At 37.7% G+C, this 21633-nt stretch overlaps 1 protein-coding gene across 3 annotated transcripts in view; it reads left to right on the plus strand.

Annotated features, from left to right (window-relative positions):
- The window catches only part of Abcb11 (ATP binding cassette subfamily B member 11), a 74407-nt gene extending 53328 nt beyond the window's left edge, over positions 1-21079 (plus strand). For 2 of the 3 annotated variants that reach the window (XM_042694162.1, XM_042694163.1), the window contains exons 19-27: positions 1770-1874; positions 1965-2126; positions 3729-3932; positions 6563-6804; positions 8737-8893; positions 11231-11428; positions 18163-18369; positions 19941-20087; positions 20879-21079. In XM_042694162.1, coding sequence (XP_042550096.1) covers positions 1770-1874; positions 1965-2126; positions 3729-3932; positions 6563-6804; positions 8737-8893; positions 11231-11428; positions 18163-18369; positions 19941-20087; positions 20879-21079 — 1623 coding nt within the window. Of the gene's footprint in view, positions 1-1769; positions 1875-1964; positions 2127-3728; positions 3933-6562; positions 6805-8736; positions 8894-11230; positions 11429-18162; positions 18385-19940; positions 20088-20878 lie in introns of all 3 variants that reach the window. The other variant, XM_042694161.1, reaches the window with a different exon arrangement.
- Positions 21080-21633: the final 554 nt, after the last annotated feature.

Genomic DNA, 21633 nt, shown 5'->3' on the forward strand with positions numbered 1-21633 from the left:
GTTACATTGTGACTCTGAGCCCATTCACACTTATGTGAAATGCTATAAAGGCCTAGACACTCCCTGCTAGAAAGAGTAAAACCTTGTTAACTTAGAACTCTTCTCTCAGCTTTGCAAATTGTGGTCATTGGAACAGAATAGTTTTGCTTTGTCATTTATTATTGAAGTAATACACATTGTTTCTAGAAGATGTATTTGATATACAGTAGACAATACAGAGGGAGAAAGAGAGAATAAATGTTTTTGAGTAACTGTTTATTGGCATAGCTCTATTACTCAAATTACTTTCAGGACACTAAATAATTCTCTAACACATAGATTTCCAGAATTCTTACATTTTCTTCATATGATTTGAATTAAGAAGGTTTCATCATGTACATACACTTTTCTAATTTGGAGAGGGGAAGGGAATAAACAAAATGCTTAAATAGGGATACAGTTTGACACATTGCAACAATGAGATATACAAGACACTATGTTGAAAATGACCTTTACTCCTGGGGGGGAGGAGTAAGTAGTTGGGGAGGTTGGGAAGGAAGGGATGGCAGGAGAAAAACAAAGGAAGAGGCAACAATGCTTGATAGGAAATGTACTCATTACCTTACTCATGTAACTGTAACCGCTCTGTACAGTATTTTTACAATAAAAAACATACGAACAAGGTTTTTCTTTTGAACCCCAAATCTCTTTCTATGGATGGACAATGCCATTGATATGTGTTTTCTTATCACAAGAGCTGGAGTCTCAATTAGTTACATAAGTTAATGTCAGTAAATTCATCATATATATGAGTATCATTTTCTAATCATTATAGAATTAGAAAAGTCCACTTACAAACTCAATAGGTTTTGGAGAAAAATGTTTTCATTTTATTGTGATTTAGAGGTAATAGCTTCAGTTCCAGATAGATGTAATTTTTTTTCTTAAGCCAATTCTAGTGATCTCTTGATAGCAACTTGGATTTTAAAGGCTCTCTCTCTCTCTCTCTCTCTCTCTCCCTTCCCTACCCCCCACCCCATGTATCTTGAGCAAGATAGAGATTAAAAGAATACCTGAGCATTTCCTCATACTAAAATTCTCAGGTATATTCTCAAGTATTCTTTTTCTCCTTCCTTCCTTCCTTCCCCCCCCTCCCTCGAACCTTCCCTCCCTCTCTCATATTCTCAGGTGTTTCCTTCTTCCTTCCCTTCCTCCTTTTTCTGTCTTACTTCATAATGAGTTTGTATTATGTAACATCTTTTTCTTTTCTTTTTTTCTCATATATGTCAGGGAAAAGTCAACATAGTTGCTTAAAGAAGGCAAGGAAACAGCACAAAAATTTTGTAATTATTGTCATTGATTTCCATTCACCAGGCATTCTGTCCCACAGAGAATTAACATATATCACCATAGTGTTCATAGCTAGCTTTAGTTTAATTATTGGTATGTTTAAAAAGAAACCATTTTAGAGATAACTTTTAAAAGATAATTTTAGGTTTACAGTAAAATTAAGAAAAAAGTGTAGAGATTTCCTGTATATCCTCTGCCCTTCTCCATTATCTTCATCCCTTACTTGGGTGGTACATTGGCTGTAGTTGATGAACCTATACCAATACATCACAGCCACCCAAGGTCCATAGTGTACACCAAGGTTTGCTTTTAGTACATGTTCTATGGTTGAGACAAACGTATAATGACAGGTTAAGAGAAATTTCACTTCAACATGTTTGAATTTACTATGATATTGTTGATAGTAATAAAGAGTTTTCTTTGTTTACTGTCTTCCAAAGATTTTTTCAATTCCTGATAAAGAAGAACAAAAGTCACAGATTAATGATATGTGCCTATTTTTTGTTGTCCTGGGCTGTGTATCCATTTTCACCCAATTTTTGCAGGTAAGGAATCCTATTTTTCATTAAGTAATTTGGCTATTTTGCTTTTTTATCTTGAAATATTACTGAAGACTTTCTTAAAAAATGTTTTAGGGGTACACTTTTGCTAAATCTGGAGAGCTCCTCACAAAAAGGCTACGTACCTGTGGTTTCAGGGCAATGTTAGGGCAAGACATTGGCTGGTTCGATGACCTTAGAAACAATCCAGGATCACTGACAACAAGACTTGCTTCAGATGCTACCCAAGTTCAAGGGGTAAGCTATGGGACTGTCTTAGTCCATTTGGAATTCAGTAACAAAATGTCTTACTTAAACTGGGTCATTTCTAAATAATAGCTATTAATTTCTTAGCTTCTTTAGTTTGGGGAGTCCAAGATCAATGTGCATACTAGATTCAGTGTCTTGAGAGAATTTGTTCTAACTTAATTGGGATCATCCTGTTGATCCGTCTTTCTGTAGCAGAAAGGTAGAAGGGGCAAGGATGCTCCCTTCACTTTGTTTATAATAGCATTAAATGTACTTTAAAAGTACAATCTTTATAACCTAATTACCTTCCAATAATCCTTGCCTCTTAATATTATCATATTGGGTATTAGGGTTCAACATAAATTTTAGGGAGACACTTCATAGGCCATAGGAGGAAGGAGGAAAAGAGTATTAGCTGGGACAGATGTTCAGATTGATTCTAGCATGCTCTGATAATTAACTATTTCCTTTGGAATGGGAGCAAGTGGGGTTTGAATACCCAGATCCATACCATTTCTAATGCTATACAGTTAAAGCACACTGCAGGCTTTATTATACTTAAGTGTGATCCCTCCATACCTAATTTATTGAGGGGTGTAATCATGAAGGGATGTCAAATTTTTATTAGATTTTTCTTCTGTGTCCACTGTAATCATCATTTGACTTTTATCCTTCATTCCACTATATGATATATTATGATTACGATTATATATTTGCATATATTGAACCATCCTTGAATTCCTAAAGTGAGACCAACTTGATAATGATATATGATCTTTTTGATCTTTTTGCTGAAATTCATTTGATAGCATTTAGCTAGTATTGGTTTATAACTTACTTTTTTGTGTTTTGGTGAATTTGTCAGGTTTTGTTAACAGAGTATGATGGCCTATAGAATATGTTTGGAAGAATACCTCTCTTTTCAATTTTACGGAGTAGTTTCAGACACATTGGTGCTAATTAATTAAAAATTCAGTTTGATAAAATTCAGCAGTGAAGGCATCAGATTCCATATTTTCCCTTGTCAGTAGTTTTTTAATTATTGATTTAATCTCACTACATGTAACTGGCCTATTCAAGTTTTTCATATCCTTTTGGTTCAATTTTGGTAAGTAATATGTTTCAAAATGTTTTTCCATTTACTCCAGACTTTACTTTTTGTTAGCATATAGTTTTACAAAATAGTTCCTGATGATCTTTTGAATATCTGTGGAATCACTTGTAATAGTTTATATTTCATATCTAATTTATTTAAGTCTCTTTTTTCCTCATTTCTCTCTCTCTCAGCCTATCTACTCAAGGTAGCTTTTCAAGAACTAACTCTATTTTATCCATCCTTTGTATTATGCTTTCCAACTTTTTTACTTATTTCTTTTCTTTTTTTCCTTTTGCCAAATTTTGTTATAAAAAAAACTTTTCTAAGACTTTGAGATGTATCATTAACTTGTTTAAGATCTTCCTAATTTTTTTAGAATATAGGTACTCCTTTGCTTTCAATTTCACTTGTAGTACTGTTTTTGATGTGTTCTACAGCAAATAGCAACTTCACATAATTGCATTTGGTCAAGAGACCAAACGTGTGTAAAATGGTTTGACTGTTTTGGTTCACAGGCTGCTGGCTCCCAGATTGGAACGTTGGTCAGTTCCTTCACTAACATCACTGTGGCTATGATCATTGCCTTCTTGTTTAGCTGGAAGCTCAGCCTGGTCATAGTGTGCTTTTTTCCTTTCTTGACTCTATCGGGAGCCCTACAGACCAGAATGTTGACCAGTTTTGCCTCTCAAGACAAGCAGGCTCTGGAAAAGGCAGGACAGGTAACCTTTGACCCAATTTTCTGCTTATGGCTGAGTAATTGACAGGAAATTTCTAAAAATGGGGAGTGAAAAGAGACTTAAGGAAGTTGTTAACCCACAGACTTGCAGGTAGAAACCTCCCTCTGGCTCTTTGCCTGTTTCCTTTACCCAAAGGCTATGGCAGAATAGCTTTGATGTATGAGTTTGAGCTGGTAAGGAGAAATAGTGGTGAAGACAGATGCTTACGTTTGACTTCTCAGATAGATACTCTGTCCACACCCCAATTTGCTATATACTGCTTGCAGGATGGATAGTTCAGTTTTCTGCCTATTGGGCTTTTCAGCTTCATGGTTGTCCTGAGTTATGCCATCTACGCAGAGACTATGGCTCCTCTGTAATGGCATATGCTTTTAATTTTCACACTTTAATATTTTTTCCAATTAGAATCATAAACTACATTTCGAATTTCAAATGCAACTTAAGTTTTAGCTATACATCTTAAATCTATGCCAATTGATACTTGGTCATTGGACGTAAGGGAGGGGATAGTGTCATGAACATTTTTCAGGTAAACAAAATCACAAGCGAGCCTGGCCCTTGTAGCTCTTGTTATAATCCTAGCTGCTCAGGAGGCCAATATATAAGAATCATGGTTTGAAGCCAGCTGGGGCAGGAAAGTCTGTGAGACTTTTAGCTCCAATTAATCACAGAAAAAGTTGGAAGCAATGCTGTAGCTCCAATTGTAGAGTACTAGTCTTGAGCAAAATGGAGCTTAGGGACAGCGCACAGACTAGAATTCAAGGCCCACAACAGGCAAAAGGGAAAAAAACAAACATCCATTCACACAATCACTCTTAATAAGCTCACTGTAATCTAAGTTTTGTCTCTCTTGAGAGTAAGAATGTCACTTCCTAAGTAGACAGAAGCTGAAGCATTTTGTACACCAATGACAGAAAGCAGTCCACTATTGTACCTCCTGTAATTCAGAATTATTTACCTTATGGATTAAAACACATTTAACTAGAAGGTTAACTTTGAATAAAAGATAAGCTTTATATTTCATTTTAAGTTAAATAAAATTTTATCAAATTATCTTTCATATTATCCTTTTATCATTATGTTTATCTCATTAGAAGATCTTTTGTCTCAGAAGATATTTTAAAATGCTATTTTATTTGTTTTTCTCTTTGCTGGTCCTGGGGCTTGAACTCTGGGCCTGGGCACTGGCCCTGTGCTCCTTTTGCTCAAGGCTAGCACTCTATCTCTTGAGCCACAGTGCCACTTCCAGCTTTTTCTGGGGTTTAATTGGAGATACGAGTTTCACAGACCTTCCTGCCCAGGCTGGCTTCAAATTGCAATCCTCAGAGCTCAGCCTCCTGAGTAATTTAGGATTACAGGCAAGAACACCAGAGCCCACCATTGTATTTATTTTGTTTATTTGAAAGTGAAAGAAAGAAAGTAGCAAGACTCACTAACTGGAGAGGGGCTCCAAAGAGGAGTCCAATAGACTCCTCTTCGAGGGCAGTTTTTTTATAGTACAGAGCTCCTTTTCTATCTCTTCCCCTGGGCCTTGCACTGATTTCTTGATGGCTCCTGCCTACTCCACCCTTATTCTTTTCATTGCTTGAACAAGCACCCAGGGCATTATGGGAAGAAGAAGCATTTGAGTAAGAACTCATAGCTTTATGGGAAGAAACATTTGAGCAAGAGTCTGAGGCATTATAAGTCTACAAGTGAGCTCACTGAATGTTTAAAAACTACACACTCATATTATATAGGTCTCTAGATATTCACACATTGAGGACAGAGAAGGATAAACATAGGAGCAGATCACAAAGGCTCAATAGATATGTTCATATGATCACATAAAATAATGTTTTATAAAATTAACTCCAAGAAAAGGAACTAAGAGACTTTTTGTTAGTTGCTGTTGTTGCTGTTTTTTGTTTTTGTTTTTCCCTTTTATCTTGTTTGTTTGTCTTCAGGAGGGTAAGGGGGCAGAGAAAAGGTGGGGTAAAAGATGAACAAATACAACAGTGGTACTCACTAGACTATGTGGAAACTAACTGTACCGCTTGTGGGTGGGGACAGGAGGAAAAAACTGGGAGAGAGCGAAGAAAGGGGAGACATGGCTCAAAAAGAATTGTACTTATTACCTGATTCATGTAACTGTAACCCCTCTGAATATCACCTCTACAATAACAAGTATATATGTATATACACACACATATATACATATATAATGGTTAATTACATACAGAGGCTCTGAGGCACTATGAGAACAAGAATTGCCATAATGATTCACATGTTTTGTCTACCACTTTTTATCTCTATCTACCACTTTAAATGTTTCACATACATTGTCAAAGAAATTTAAGAGTTTCCAAGGATAAATGGAAACTTCTTTTACACTCATAAGTACAGGAACCAAAGCCAGGTTGGAACTAAGTTGAATTTGAATTAATTTCCATGTTGTTTCCTGGCCCATTCAGCTTGTTCTCTTACAGCTTCCCTGTGTTCTAAGATTATGTCCCCTTCTCTAGTTTGTACCATATTCTGCCATTTGTATCAGATCTAACCCAAGAAGTAGTTGAAATATTGAGACAGGAGTTGTTTCTGCTCTTTTATTCCTGAAACTGTCATTTTTTCAGATTACCAGTGAAACTTTCACTAATATCCGTACAGTTGCTGGGATTGGAATGGAGAAGAAATTTATTGAAGCATTTGAGGCTGAGCTGGAGAAGTCATTCAAGATATCCATTCGAAAAGCAAATGTCTATGGAATGTGCTTTGCCTTTTCTCAAGGCATAGTATTTATGGCCAATGCAGCTTCCTACAGATATGGGGGCTACTTAATCCCCAATGAGGGTCTCCATTTCAGCTATGTGTTTAGGTGAGGATATTCTACTAAGGTTATATGGAGAGGAGTTCCTGGTCCTATCATTTGACTTTGTTTCCTCCTATCGAACAAACTCAGTATGTTAAAATAGCTGGGACTTAGCATTCTCAAGATTCAGGTTACCAGGTGGTTCTGGCCTGGGCTGTCTTAGTCAGGCTTCTGAACATACTCTGTCCACACATTGGACTTGTTTTCTTCAAAATGTTTCAGAGTTCCAGGTGTAACCAACCTCTAGTATGCAAAAGCTGTCTACATAGCTGTCATATTTTCCAATGTCTCTTTGGATAAAGAAAGTCATATAATCAAGCACAATTATAAACAAGAGATGTAATTCCCACATTGATCAGTGGAAGAGCAATAAACACAGTCATATTACAGAGGAATGGATGATAGGATGAATTTCTGTGATGATTTTTTACAAGTAATCCGCTATACTTTTATACTGGGAATTCCAGAGACCTTGAATAAAGTGATTCATAAGATTATGTTATTTGATCTTTGTTCCTTCCTGGCAAAGAAAACAGGATTTGTGGTCTCTCTGTATAGATAGTGTGACCTGTACAGAAGCATTAGGTTTCTTTCTTATAGCCAGATTCTGCTTTTCTTACACGTTCAGAAGTGACTGCCTAAGGGAACAGAGTGTCAGGGGACTGGTTGCACACATATACTTGTGGTAATAGTGGCTTGGTTAGGGAGATACTATCCCAGAAGGCTTTGAGTCATTAGGGAATCTGACCCTAATTGGTATTTTTTCTCTAGTCATGAGTTCTGCGATTTCACTTGCTATCTTTCTCCAACACATTTTTACTGCCCTACAACAAACACTTCAAGGAAAAATCTCTTTTCTAAATCATTGCATATTTAAATCTACTATGCCAGTTCATAAACTACCAATTGTTGACTTGCTTCTGACAATTTATATGAAGTTGTAAATGTGTGATTGGCAACATGAAAAAACAGAGAGACTACTCCTAATTTCTGCCCAGGCTTTAAAACGTAGAAATTCATTTCCCATCATTTCTCATTGTATTACAAATGCTTTCAATCCCTTCAGTTTTTCATGGGACTCCTGGTAATATCTTGATTTGCAACTCTGAACTTAGAATTTCTGCTTATGACCTGAGCAGTAAGACATACAAATGCTTAACCTCTGCCTTCCATCCTCACCACAGGGAAGCCCTCTGTGAATGGTGGTACAGATAGACAATCCTGAAGGCTGCCCACACATCATAGGCTGTACAGCAGCTAAGTTAAATCTTACTACATTTATAATTCACTTATTCATTCATTAAATGTATGCTGAATACAATAGAAACTGAAATAAATATGTGTTCAAACTACTGTATATTTCTCATCCCATTTGAAGCATGAATCATACACCTGTTTGGCATAGGCTTGACCTTTATGTTGAACATCATCACTTTTTTCATACCTATCATTAACTCAAATAATATTATAGTTGTGAGAAAATCAGGGAGGTGTGGTAGAATACCAAGTTGAGTGAGAGAGCTGTGTAAAAGAAAAAGGCCCCGAGTTCAAGCTCTGGTATAAGAATAAAACAAACAAACAAGCAAACAAAAAACAAGAATTATAAGAAAATCAGTCCAATCTGGTAATCTTTCATATCTCTCTCCTTAAAAAACTATTTCCAGAAGTATTCTTTTATATACCAAATTTTTAATGGGAGGGTATCATGGTGGGATCAGGGTTTGGAGGTCTGAATCTGAGGGGTCTGCACCTTCCATCGCTCACCTTTTTCACATAACACACAATTTGAAACCTGCTACATTGCATATACCCATAGATCTGAAGTGAGTTACTATTAGTAAGTCCCTTCCTAGTAGAACAAGTGTAAGACCCCCAAACTCTTGCCCCAAACTCTAACCCCACTTATCCCTTCCTACCTGGGTATCTGTCTGATTGCAGGGTGATCTCTTCAGTTATAATGAGTGCAAATGCAGTTGGAAAAGCCATCTCTTACACCCCAAGTTATGCCAAAGCGAAAATAGCAGCTGCACGCCTTTTTCAACTGCTGGACCGAACACCCCCAATTAGTGTGTACAGTGGCATGGGTGAAAAGTGGGTAAGTGTTGGGCCAGGAGAGTTGTTTTGATGTGTCTGTATATACAAAAGAGTATTGGGGATGGCCAGACTAGACCACTTAGCCTCTTAATACCTTCAGGATGGTTTCATTCAGATGTAGTTAGAAAGAATAGACAATAGATTTATACATGTATTCAGAATGAAGTAATTGTCATTAAAATCATTCATTAAATTGGCACTTGAGTAAGACAAAAATGCAATTACATCCATTCATTTCCATTAATGTGACAATATACTTGTGTCTTCTTTACATTTATCCCCGAACCCAGCCTAGATGTAGGTCTTCTCTTTATGGGGGTAGTACTAGGACGTGAACTCAAGTACTCTACCACTTGAGCCATACCTCATCTCTGAAAGAGTGAGAGAGAAAAAAGATTCATTTAGTACAAAGTTTTAGAGGCAGCTTCTTTAACTCAGCCTCTGTTGAAAGCCGGGTGGGCTGTATCAAGTCACTGTGGGTGATACCACAGCAAGAGCACTCCAGTGAAGGAAATTTAAGGTGGTTGTACAGGAAATAGAGTATGAGATGGGCAAGTTTCCTTTGTTACAATCAGCCACTTCCAAGAACTGACCAGGTCACTTAAGAAACATATTAATTCCTTGCCAGGGAAGAGCCTCTGATGATGCAGTCACCTTGCAGTAGGCCTCACCTCTTTTCTTCTTCTTCTTCTTTTTTATTTTTTTTGGTTGGTTGTGGGGCTTGAACTCAGGGCTTGGATGCTGTCCTTGAGGTTTTTCACTCAAGGTTAGCACTCTACCACTTTGAGCCATAGGGCTGCTTCTGGCTTTCTGGAGATTAATTGGAGATAAAAAAAAATCACATGAGAACTTTTCCTCCAAGGATAGCTTTGAACCTCAACTCTCAGACCTCAGCCTCTTGAATAGCTAGGATTACAGGCATGAGGTACCAGTGCCTGGCCTAGGCCCCACCTCTTAAATGTTCTACCTCCTCTTGAAGCATTATCACCCTGGGAGCCAAGATCCAATACATGAACCCTTGTGTGACAAAATACATCTAAACTACATTGCAAATGAATGCAATTTCTTAGCTTCAGAATGAATGCAATCAGATGTCTTTGAAGACTTACCCATCCATCATGTTTTCTATTGATTAGTATGGAATGTAGAAAGACATGTTCTTCCAATCTAACAATGCTGAATTTATTCATATTCCTGCTTCCTTCCCTCTCCTTCCCCTCCCCTTCCCCTCTCCTCCCTTCTCCACTCCTTCCCTGCCCTTCCCTGTTTCCCCTCCCCTCCCTTCCTCTTCTCCTCTTCTTCCTTCCCCTCCCCTCCTCTCTTTTTCTCTCCTCTTCTCTTTTTCTCTTCCCTTCCCTTTTGTCCCTCCCTCCCCACCTCCCTTCCTTCCTCCCCCCACCCTCTTCTTTTTATGTTCAGTACTGGGGATTAAACCCAAGGCCTTAAGCTTGTTAGACTAGTGCTCTAACACTTGAGCTAAGCACTTAGTCCAACTTGATTCATATTCATCTAGGCTCAAGTTTTAGTTCACTTTGATGCTCATTAAATTAATTTAACTTCAACATAATATATTTTTCTCTTAATTATCCTGAGAAGTGATTTTTAATCTTCTCTCCCTGGTTTTGAAAATCTTCATGTGATTAAGAGAGCAAAACAAACAAAAAGACTACTAAAGCAAAACTAAATTCTAAAGTCATGGTCACATGACCTGTTTTTCCTCCCGCTCATTGAAAATAATGTCTCTATGGAACCTCTTACATGTCTATTCATATCTAAAGTTCATAATTCAGCTAGTTTTAAACACACTAAAGTATTCACCTTTGTAGGATATATCTCAGGTTACTTTCTCTATACATCCTTTCAAGTCTAATATTAGTTTAGTCTGTGGGGGAAGAGAGTTTTAAGTGTTCATATAGTTATTGGCTTCTGTGGTGCTTTGCCCTGACTTTTAGATATGTTCTACTGTCTAAGTGTAAAGGCATGGATTATAAAGAGATCAATCCCCTGACATTAGAATAAGAATAAACAAATGTCTTTTAATGATCATCTTCCTTTATGCTATACCTACCAGAGTAGAGAACAGAAAGCTGTTTCTTCATTTTGGGTGTTTTGTTCTGCTCTCTCTTGAGACAAGGTCTTACTATGTAACCCAGGTGAACCTAGAACTCACAGTCTTCCTGCCTGGGCTCCCAAGTGCTGGGATTTCAGGTATAAACCACCACATCCACCACACACATCATTTCAGAGTCACTTTCTCAACACTTAGGCATCATGGTGTGGATTGAAGTGCATTTTCAATATTCTAGATTCTACCTAATTTCAATTCCCCCACCCACAGGACAACTTCCAGGGGAAGATTGAGTTTGTTGACTGTAAATTTACATACCCTTCGAGACCTGATATGCAAGTTCTAAATGGCCTCTCAGTGTCTGTGAACCCTGGGCAGACACTGGCATTTGTTGGAAGCAGTGGATGTGGCAAAAGCACCAGTATTCAGCTGTTGGAACGTTTCTATGATCCTGATCAAGGGAAGGTGGTAAGCAATGCAAATGTTTTCAGGAATTTTCATTTCTGCAGAAAATCTCTCTGAAAGTAGCCTCTAAGACTACAGACCTAAAGTGCTCACCTTGGACATCTACCCCAGGGATATTTTCCACTGTAGGCTATTTGCTGGTTGACCTGATTCTACCTCACAATTTCTAGCATCATATTCTTCCCAGTTCCAGATGGCCTGCTGACCAGTTAGGCAAAGCAAATTGGGCCTACTGCAAAGCTGGAGACGAGTGTGTTTGACAGAAGCGTTTACTTTCCTGTAAATGGAGCAGAAAGTGCAGACTAATCAGGAAACTAATGGCTGGGAATGGAAAAAGTGGGGCTGACAAGGGACAAATGACATATAAGCAAGCAAGAGGCCTGAGCAGGAACTATTAGACACAATCCCAACTCAAAAAGCTGAAGGAACTCAAATGGATAAAGTTTTTGGCTTTATCTTCTTTAAAAAAAAAACCCAAAACTGGTGAATTGCTTTTTGTTTAATTTTTGCAGGATTTCTTTCTCATTTTTGTTTTCTTTCTTTTTTAGGCAGTCTATGCTGAGGACTACAAAATAAAATAGCAGGGATAGTTTTAGTTAAAAAGGAAAAATAACACTTCTCCATATTTCCTTGCTTCAAAGCAACTGTTTTTTTTTTAATCCATGTAATGTTTTTATATATCTCAATGATTAATTCTGTGTGTCTAAATAATGTTTGTTCTGCTCTGCTGTCTTAATGGTTTAAGACATTTAAACTCTCTATGGACTTGCTTTTCAAATAGTAAAAGTTTGTGTGTGTATGTGTGTGTGTGTGTGTGTGTGTGTGTGTGTGTGTGTGTGCCGGTACTGGAGATTGAATTCAGGACCTGGGTGCTGTCTCTGAGGTTCTTTTGCTCAAGGCTTGCACTCTACTATTTGAGCCCACAGCTCTACTTCTGGCTTTTGGAAGTTTATTGGCAATAAGAGTCTTACAGACTTTTCCTGTTTGGGATGGCTTCCAACTGTGATCCTTAGACCTCAGCCTCCTGAGTAGCTGTGATTACAGGCATGAGCCACTAGTGCCCAGCAGAAAAGAAAAGTTTGTCTAGAGGGATGACTCAGTGGTAAAGCACTTGCATAGTGAGAGGCCTGAGCTCAACTCCCAGTACCTTAAAATAAAAAAAAGGAAAAGTTAATTTACCATTGCATTCCTCTTCTTTTTACCTACTCTCTCCGAATATACTTAACTCTTTTCTTTTTTTTCTGGTCCTGAGGCTTAAACTCAGAGCCTGGATGCCAACCTAGAGCTTTTATACTCAAGGGGAGTGCTCTACCACTTGAGCCACAGCTCCACTTCTGGTTTATTTTGGTAGTTTGTTGGAGATAATAGTCTCACAGACTTTCCTGCCCAGGCTGGCATAGACTCATAATCCTCAGATCTCAGTCTCCTGAGTACCTAGAATTATAGTTGTGAACTATGGGTGCCTGGCCTTAACATTATTTTTAATCACTTTATCTGTAATTTTGTTGCTTTTTTGTAATTTAAAGTAATACACTTCTGTTGATTTTTTGCCACCTATAGATAATATCTCTTGAACTATTACTGCCTAAAGTAAGAATCTTATCAATTTTATTTTAATTTTTCACTTGTACTTTGTCCCTTTACCTTTCAATCCCTAAATTTACGTTTATATTAGTAAGAATAAAAAAACAGGAGTGCTACCACTTTGTGAGTGAAACTGCTCAGGGACAGCAGGCCCTTAGTTCAAGTACCACAACTGGCAAACAAAAAGAATAAAAACCACATTCTTGTTATAATGTTTATTTCCTGCTTTCACTTAAGGTTAATTCTAGAAGTTAAAAATTTGTCAACAGCTTTTCTTATGATTATGTAAATATTGTTTATCTTTGTTTTTGCTCTTTCTTTGTTTTTGCTCTCCTTTTCTTGGAGTATATCCGCAAGTAGTTTTCTAAGAAATGTTCTTTGTGATATGAGTGTATGTTTTATTTTGTTCTTAACTTGTTCACTTAACACCAATATTTAGAAAGTTGGATCTCTGATTTTTATAAATAGTGTAGTCTAGCCGGGCGCTGGTGGCTCACGCCTGTAATCCTAGCTACTCAGGAGGCTGAGATCTGAGGATCGCGGTTCAAAGCCAGCCCGGGCAGGAGAGACCGTGAGACTCCTATCTCCAATAAACCACCAGAAAACCGGAAGTGGCGCTGTAGCTCAAGTGGTAGAGCGCTGGCCTAGAGCTGAAGAGCTGAGGGATAGTGCCCAGGCCCAGAGTTCAAGCCCCATGACCGACAAAAAAAAAATAAATAAATAAATAGTGTAGTCTTCATTGCAATGAAGATAAATAATGTTATGATAAGAGATGCTAAGAAAATTTTGAGAGAGTAAAATATTTCCTTGCATAGAGCAAACCAAGGAAATAAGCAGATACTGATAGAAACTACACAATTAGGAAAATTAAAAGCAAATGTTGAGCACCGGCAATTTGTAGGTACTTCTATTATTGTTTTTAGGTATAAAGATTTCGGTTTGGTGAACCTAGAAAACATATCACACTGTAAATCTGATCTCCATAAGGAAAAGTTCAGTATCAGTTTTGTCATGCCTATCACCTAGCCAGATCAAGAACTACAAGAGATGCAGTGGTTTGAACGCATCCTGTTTGATCTCTCCAACATTAGTGGTATTTCTCTGAATGTGCAAAGTGAATTCTCTGGTCAAGCCAGGACATAAAGAAATTATTATGGTTTCTTGCACTTTTTTGTTGTTGTTGTTGGTCGTGGACCTGAACTCTGGGCCTGGGCACTATCCCTCAGCTCTTCAGCTCAAGGTTAGCACTCTACCACTTGAGCCACAATGCCACTTCTGGCTTTTTCTGCTTATGTGGTGCTGAGGAATAGAACCCAGGGCCTCATGACTGCAAAGCAAGCACTCTACCACTGAGCCCCCTTCCCAGCCCAGTTTTTTGCATTTTATAGTCACAATATAGTCTATTATATCATTATAAAACATACTTGCAGATATTTTTAAGTGGGGCAAGATCTTATCTTTTTATCAATCTTTTAAAATCCTCTTTGCTTTTAAGGAGGATACTGAATGCAGATATTTGATGATTTCAACATTTAGGTGGATCTCTGTGATGAGCACAGCATTCTTTGTGGGAGATTTTCTCTTTTCTCTTTTTTTTCCCTCTTTTTCTCTTTTCTGTGATTGTAAAGGTGATGTACAGAGGGATTCAGTTTCATAAATCAGGTAATGAGTACATTTCTTTTTGAACAATTTCAGCCCTTCCCTTTACCCTTCCCTCCAGTTTTCCCTCCCAAATCTGCCCCCCCCAAAGTTGTATAGTTCATTTTAAACATAGTGTCTAGTATTACTGTTGCACTTGTTCACTCTTTGTCCTACCATTTCTGTGCTCCCCCTTACTCTCCTCAAAACAGATAAACTTATATACAAAAACAAAAGGTATTCTTCTTTAACCCAAATTTCATTTTTAATTTATCGTAAGGTGACTGGACAACGTTAGTGACAGATTTATATTTTGTAAGTGAATATCCTAATTCCAAACTGGCGTTAATTTAAAAAAAAATAAATTCATAGGCTGGGAAGTTGGCTCAGTGGTAGAGTGCTTGTCTCACATGAAAGAGGCCCTGGGTTCGACTCCTCAGCACCACTATAATCAGAAAAAAGCCAGAAGTGGCGCTGTGGCTCAAGTGGTAGGGTGCTAGCCTTGAGCTGAAGAGCTGAGGGACAGCGCCCAGGCCCAGAGTTCAGGCCCTATGACCAGAAAAAAAAAAAAAGAATTCATATGATATGTCTAGTCCATCTGATACATTTTCATATGTGGAAATGATCATTTCCAAATGTTAATTAGTCAGTTTCTGAAAGGGCAGCCTTATATAAGTACTAGGTATTAGAGTCAGAGGATAAACTTACATTTCTTTGTCTCTTCCCTTTCTTTATCTTGAATTACTACAAAATAAAATCAGAGTATTGTTGTAAAAAAGATTAAAAAAAAAAACCCCAAAAGGTAGAGAAAACAAAAACTGACAAAAAAGAGGGAAAAATCCAACCCAAAAATTAACATCCCAAAACCTCTCGTTTCCATTTCACTTTTAAAATATATTTTTATTGTAGGGCTGGGAAGGTGGCTCAGTGGTAGAGTGCTTGTCTTGCATGCATGAGGCCCTGGGTTCGATTCCTCAGTACCACATAAGCAAAAAAAAAAAAGAAAAAAAGCCGAAAGTGGCGCTGTGGCTCAAGTGGTAGAGCGCTAGCCTTGAGCTGAAGAGCTGAGGGACAGTGCCCAGGCCCAGAGTTCAGACCCCACGACTGGACCCCCCCCCCAAAAAAATATATATATTGTATTGTAAAAATACTGTACAGAGGGGTTACAGTTACATGAGTAATGTAATGAGTACATTTCCTTTTCTTTTTTTTTATTGTGAGAATACCAGAGGAGTTACAATTACATGGGCAAGATAACGAGTACATTTCTTATCAAGCATTGTTACCCCCACCTTTGTTTTTCCCCTACCATCCCTTCCCTTCCCACCTTCCCAACTCTTCCCTACCACCCCCTCCTTGAAGTTGTAAAGTTTGTTTTCAACGTAGTGTCTTGTACATCTCATTGTTACAATGGATCAACCTGTATCCTTATTTCAGCATTTTGTTATTTCCCTTCCTTTTCCACAGGCACTGGAATCAAATACAGTGAAAACAGGGGTTATACCATGGGGGAAGAATATACAAAAGAAACAAAAAAAATCACATGGTACATTATAAATACATTAGAAACAATAGCAAGAAAGAAAAAAACCAGTTTGTCCCTATCTTGGGGTTCATTTCACTTAACATCATCTTATATGGTCATATGTACATACATAGCTTCTGACCTTTTCTGCTTGTCCTAGACATATACTAGCTATTGCAAATCAGGAAAACCATGGGGCTTATGTTTCTTTGGGCCTGGCTTACTTCACTTAATGTATTTTTTTCCCAAGTCTTTCCATTTCCTAACAAATGAGGTGGTGTCATGGACAAGGATCTCATATCTAAAATATACTTAGAACTCAAACAATTAAATCCCCCAACAACAAATCCTCAAAGAAGAAAATGCCCAATTAATAAGTGGGCTAAAGACTTAAAGAGAAACTTCTCTGAAGAGGAAATAAGAATGGCCAATGATCACATGAAGAAATATTCAACTTCTCTACCCATAAAAGAAATGCAAATCAAGACAACATTGAGATTCCACCTCACCCCAGTTAGAATGGCTATAATTAAGAAATCTAATAACAACAGATGCTGGTGGGGATGTGGCCAAAAGGGAAACCTACTGCATTGTTGGTGGGAGTGTAAACTTGTTCAACCACTTTGGAAAGCAGTATGGAGGTTCCTCAAAAGCCTCCACATAGAGCTCCCCTATGACCCAGCAATCCCACTTTTGGGCATTTACCCAAATGATCACAAACAAGGCTATACCAATGCTACCAGCACAACTATGTTTATTGAAGCATTATTTACCATAGTTAAGATATGGAACCAATCCAGATGCCCCTCAATAGATGAATGGATCAAGAAAATGTGATATATATATATATATATATATATATATATATATATACATACATACATACATAATGGAATTCTATGCCTCTTATTTCCATTTCTTGGAATTCCTTTAGATAAATATCATTTCATGTCACATGCTCATGGTTATGGAGCCCTTGTGATCCTCTTCTAAGAATATCCTCCTTTAGTCTCACTGTGTGAAAGCCTAGTGTGGTGGGAGATTCTTAAGGAGTGTGAAGCATATTCTCTGTATTCTAGGAACTTATCACCCAGCACAACACTTAGCAAACCAGCTCAGTTCCTAATTAATTATATTAAGTTATGCTTCGCACAATTGTCTTAAGTACTGTGGCAAACAAGTAGAGCAAACTGAACTAGAATTAACTGACACTGAAGAATGCTTTTATTTTTTCTATTGTCTGTTTTTTTACTTCTTGGAAATTATCTAAAATATAATCTATTCACATCACTTAACATAACTTTTTCTGAAATCATAGAGCCAATACTTTACAGTTGTATGCTGGATGTATTATATATTTACTATTCTCACACTCTTAATTACACCCGATTTGAGAACCAGCAACTACTTGCCTTCTATACTATGAATTCCTAGCAACAGATATTGCAGACACAGACTATTCTATATTTTACTTTGAGATGGAGATTCAATACATGATTGTGGATTGACTAAGTGAATGAATATGTTATTTTCATCCTGAGTGTATTACATCAGATGTTTGGAGGGATATCAATAAAATCCAGGACATAAGCTTGGTCTTTATGCTGTTCATTAGCATCAAACAGAGCAATCCTTTGTGTAACTCACAGAGCCTCAGTCTAGAACAATTCTGCCTACTTGTAGAGATTATGTTAAACCCAAATGAAAGGAGATTCTTTTCTTAAATACTGTGTCTTGTGATTCTCATTTCTGACACTTGCAGAAATAGAATAAAAATAAAGCTATAGACTATTCAGTGTGGATTTTGATACTTCCTGATAGATACTATCTATAAAAGTCCAAGGCCACATAATTTAGTCCTTCAGAGACCTGGGAATGTTCTCTCTTATGCAAAACAAATGGCCTATGTGATACTTACCTGTAGTAGTAGACTACGAATGTCTCTCTATTGGAATTCTAAAACATAATGCCCTCTCTCATCTACTGGCAGATGATAGATGGTCATGACAGCAGAAAAGTGAATGTCCACTTCCTCCGCTCAAACATTGGAATTGTGTCTCAGGAACCAGTGTTGTTTGCCTGTAGCATAATGGACAACATCAGATACGGGGACAACACCAAAGAAATTCCCATGGAAAGAGTCATAGCAGCCGCCAAACAGGCTCAGCTACATGACTTTGTCATGTCCTTACCAGAGGTGAGTGCTAAGTCTGTCATTCTCTATAAGAGACAGACATATGAAGAGAGGGAATAGACAAAACCCATTATTATTGTAGCTCAAAGAGAAGTTCAGCAGCAACAAAATTTATTTCCCAATGTCCCTGTATCATCTTTGTTTTTAAAGGAAAACCAAGGTCTTCCATCAAAACATTCTTTTTCTTTTTTCTTTTTTGTCCGTCATGGGGCTTGAACTCTGGGCCAGGGCACTGTCCCTCAGTTCTTCAACTCAAGGAGAGCACTCTATCACTTGATCTACTGAGCCACTTCCGGTTTTCTGAGTGGTTTATTGGAGATAAGACTTTCACAGAATTTCCTGCCCGGGCTGGTTTTGAGCCATGATCCTTAGATCTCAACCTCCAGAGTTGCTAGGATTATAGGTGTGAGCCACCGGCTCCCGGCAGCATCAAAACATTCTTAAGCTTTGGAAGATAATCTATTTTTCACCAAAGTATAGGCTATGGGGTTTGTGGCTCATAAAGCAATACACATGGAACATTAGGTTCGCATGATGGAAAAAAGCCTAAGATTTGGAATGGATTTGGGTTTGAGTCCAAACTTTGACACTTTCTAGTTTTTGTGTGTGTGTAACTTTAAGGAAATCATTTATCTGTAAAATATAGAAAATAGCATTATAATGACAGAATGGTGGGCTGGGTTTGTAGCTCAGTGATAGAGTTCTGTTTTTGTATACATGAGATGCTGAGATCAGTCTCCAGCACCACTAAAAAATAAATAAGGAGCAAGAATATGGTTTCTGTGAGTATTAAATTTTACTGCAGCAAGAATAGTTGACACATACTCATACAGAGTAAATCTGTATAAATGTTAATTGTCTTAATATAGTCATGCCAGGAATATAAGTAGACCTTTTCCTTCCTAATTGCAGACATGTAAACATGCAAACTAGATACTAATACAGTACTTTTCAGATAAGTTTGAAGCTCAAAAAAACAAATATTTCTTCATCATAGAGTTAGTAATCAGCAGAAAGTAAGTTCAAGTCAAAGCTTTATGTTCTAGAATGTTCTTCAGTAAAGTTGCTAATCAGAAAGTCTCTTAAAAGCCATGTTATTCCTAGTTTTATTCTGTCTTGTAAAGATCTTCCAGTAAAGAGTCTGGAATTCTTTGTTCCCAATTAAGGAGGCTCTCCTATATAGAATCTTACCTGGACAGAGTGGGAGAGATAGAACCTTAAAGAAACACATAGTTCAAAGCCAGCTGGGGTAGAAAAGTCTGTGAGGCTCGTATCTCTAATTTAAAAAAAGCCAGAAGTGGCACTCTGGCTCAAGTGATAGATTTAGCCTTGAGGAAAAAAAAAAAAAAAGCCCAAGGATAGCACTCACACTCAGAGTTCAAGCCCAGGACTGGCAAACAACAACAACAACAAAAACAAAAAACAGGAAATATAGGGAAGAAAATCTCCTCATTTCACAATATAAACCAAAAGCAATAAATGACTTAAATTCACGGAAGAGTTGTTGATGTGAGCTTCATACAGCGTAGAAGCAATGACTGTGTCTAGTTCTCAAGCTTGCCTTGCTTTTCCAGAAATATGAAACTAACGTTGGGACCCAAGGGTCTCAACTCTCACGAGGGGAGAAACAACGCATTGCTATTGCTCGGGCCATTGTACGAGACCCTAAGATTTTGCTACTAGATGAAGCCACTTCTGCCCTAGATACAGAGAGTGAAATGGTGTGTATGGATTTCCTAAAGTCTTCATTTATTATCAGTCTTTGCTATGAAAGTTGGTCTTATTATATAACACTATTTTCAGTTTTCTGATTTATTAGCAATTGCTATCGGTAAAACTTTGAGAAAGTAAAACATAATAACCAAAAGTAGTTTAACATAGGATTGCTTCATGTATTAAGAAAATTGACTTTATAATGATTTATTTTAAGGTTCTTTAGACTACACAACACTTGTCAAGGGCAATGACTTTCTTAAATAAATTAGCATAATATAGGTTATCTGATTAGGATAATATTTTATAGTGCTCAGGTTTTGTCACATAGCAAGCAGGCCACATACAATACAGAGAAGGAGGTATCTATTTGCTTATTGGCATGGAGGTGTAATCAAGAGAAACATGACTATGAAATTCAGATTTTATGACTGGCACTTTTCAAATCAGAATTCTGACTTGGAGGGAGTTAAAGTGTCCTCAGTGGTGAAAAATTACAGGAATGACCACTTCCATTGCGTCCTTAGTTTTATTTTAGTAAACCAGACCATCAAAAAATTACACAATGACTTCATAGTTTGTGTCATTGAAATTACTTAGCTGATGAATTGCAATTTAAGTCATTGACACCTTACATCAGCAAATACTTGCTTCATCCTACCCTATGTCGAACCCTTTGGTTGACCCTTAACCACAGCATTGCTACTTGAGTGAGCTTAGAAATGAACTCTCATAACTCTCATAATGGTCTGGGGACAAGCATGTTTCTTTGCATCACTTCTCCATCTTATTGTTGCAGACAGTGCAGATTGCTCTGGACAAAGCCAGAGAGGGTCGAACCTGCATCGTTATTGCCCATCGCTTGTCTACCATCCAGAATTCGGATATCATTGCAGTCATGTCACAAGGGGTAGTGATTGAGAAAGGGACCCATGAAGAACTGATGGCCCGGAAAGGAGCCTACTACAAGCTAGTCACCAGTGGATCCCCTATCAGCTGATCTGACTCAAGAGCTTCATGCAGAGTGCTACAGGTTGTCCTATCTTAACGGAGAAATGTGAAGATCTCACTTTTAAAGATGTAGTCATATATTGGGATGCAAGCTAATTTCTAATGACCCTCCATAATAATTCAGTTTTAGATTTGCATAGAGTTAATGAAAGAATCTAGGGTCAATGTGAGTGAAAATCCAAGGTCAAACATCTGCTTAGTCGCTACCTAGTGCTGTTCTCTGCAGGAGCCAATCACATCACCAAATGAGAGCTGAGAGGGCATGAAGTGAATGACTTTGAACTTCTCAAGGACAGAAGACTTGTCTTTGTAGTTTTGAACCTTGGTGTACATGGTGTACAAAGTGTGTGATGTACATCCAGCAAATGTTTATTGAGCCAGTTCAATGTCAAATGTGAAGAGAGAAAGAAAAGATCATCGGCCAGCTGTACTTTTTTGACTAACATTTTTCCCTGACACAAGAAAGCAGATTCATTTATCTCTAAGACTGTAGATACAGAAAGACTAGCACACCCAAGAACTTTCAGGCAGAGAGAAGCATGG

Source organism: Dipodomys spectabilis, unplaced genomic scaffold, assembly GCF_019054845.1.
Source record: "Dipodomys spectabilis isolate Male_0828 unplaced genomic scaffold, ASM1905484v1 ptg000174l, whole genome shotgun sequence".
Lineage (NCBI taxonomy): Eukaryota > Metazoa > Chordata > Mammalia > Rodentia > Heteromyidae > Dipodomys > Dipodomys spectabilis.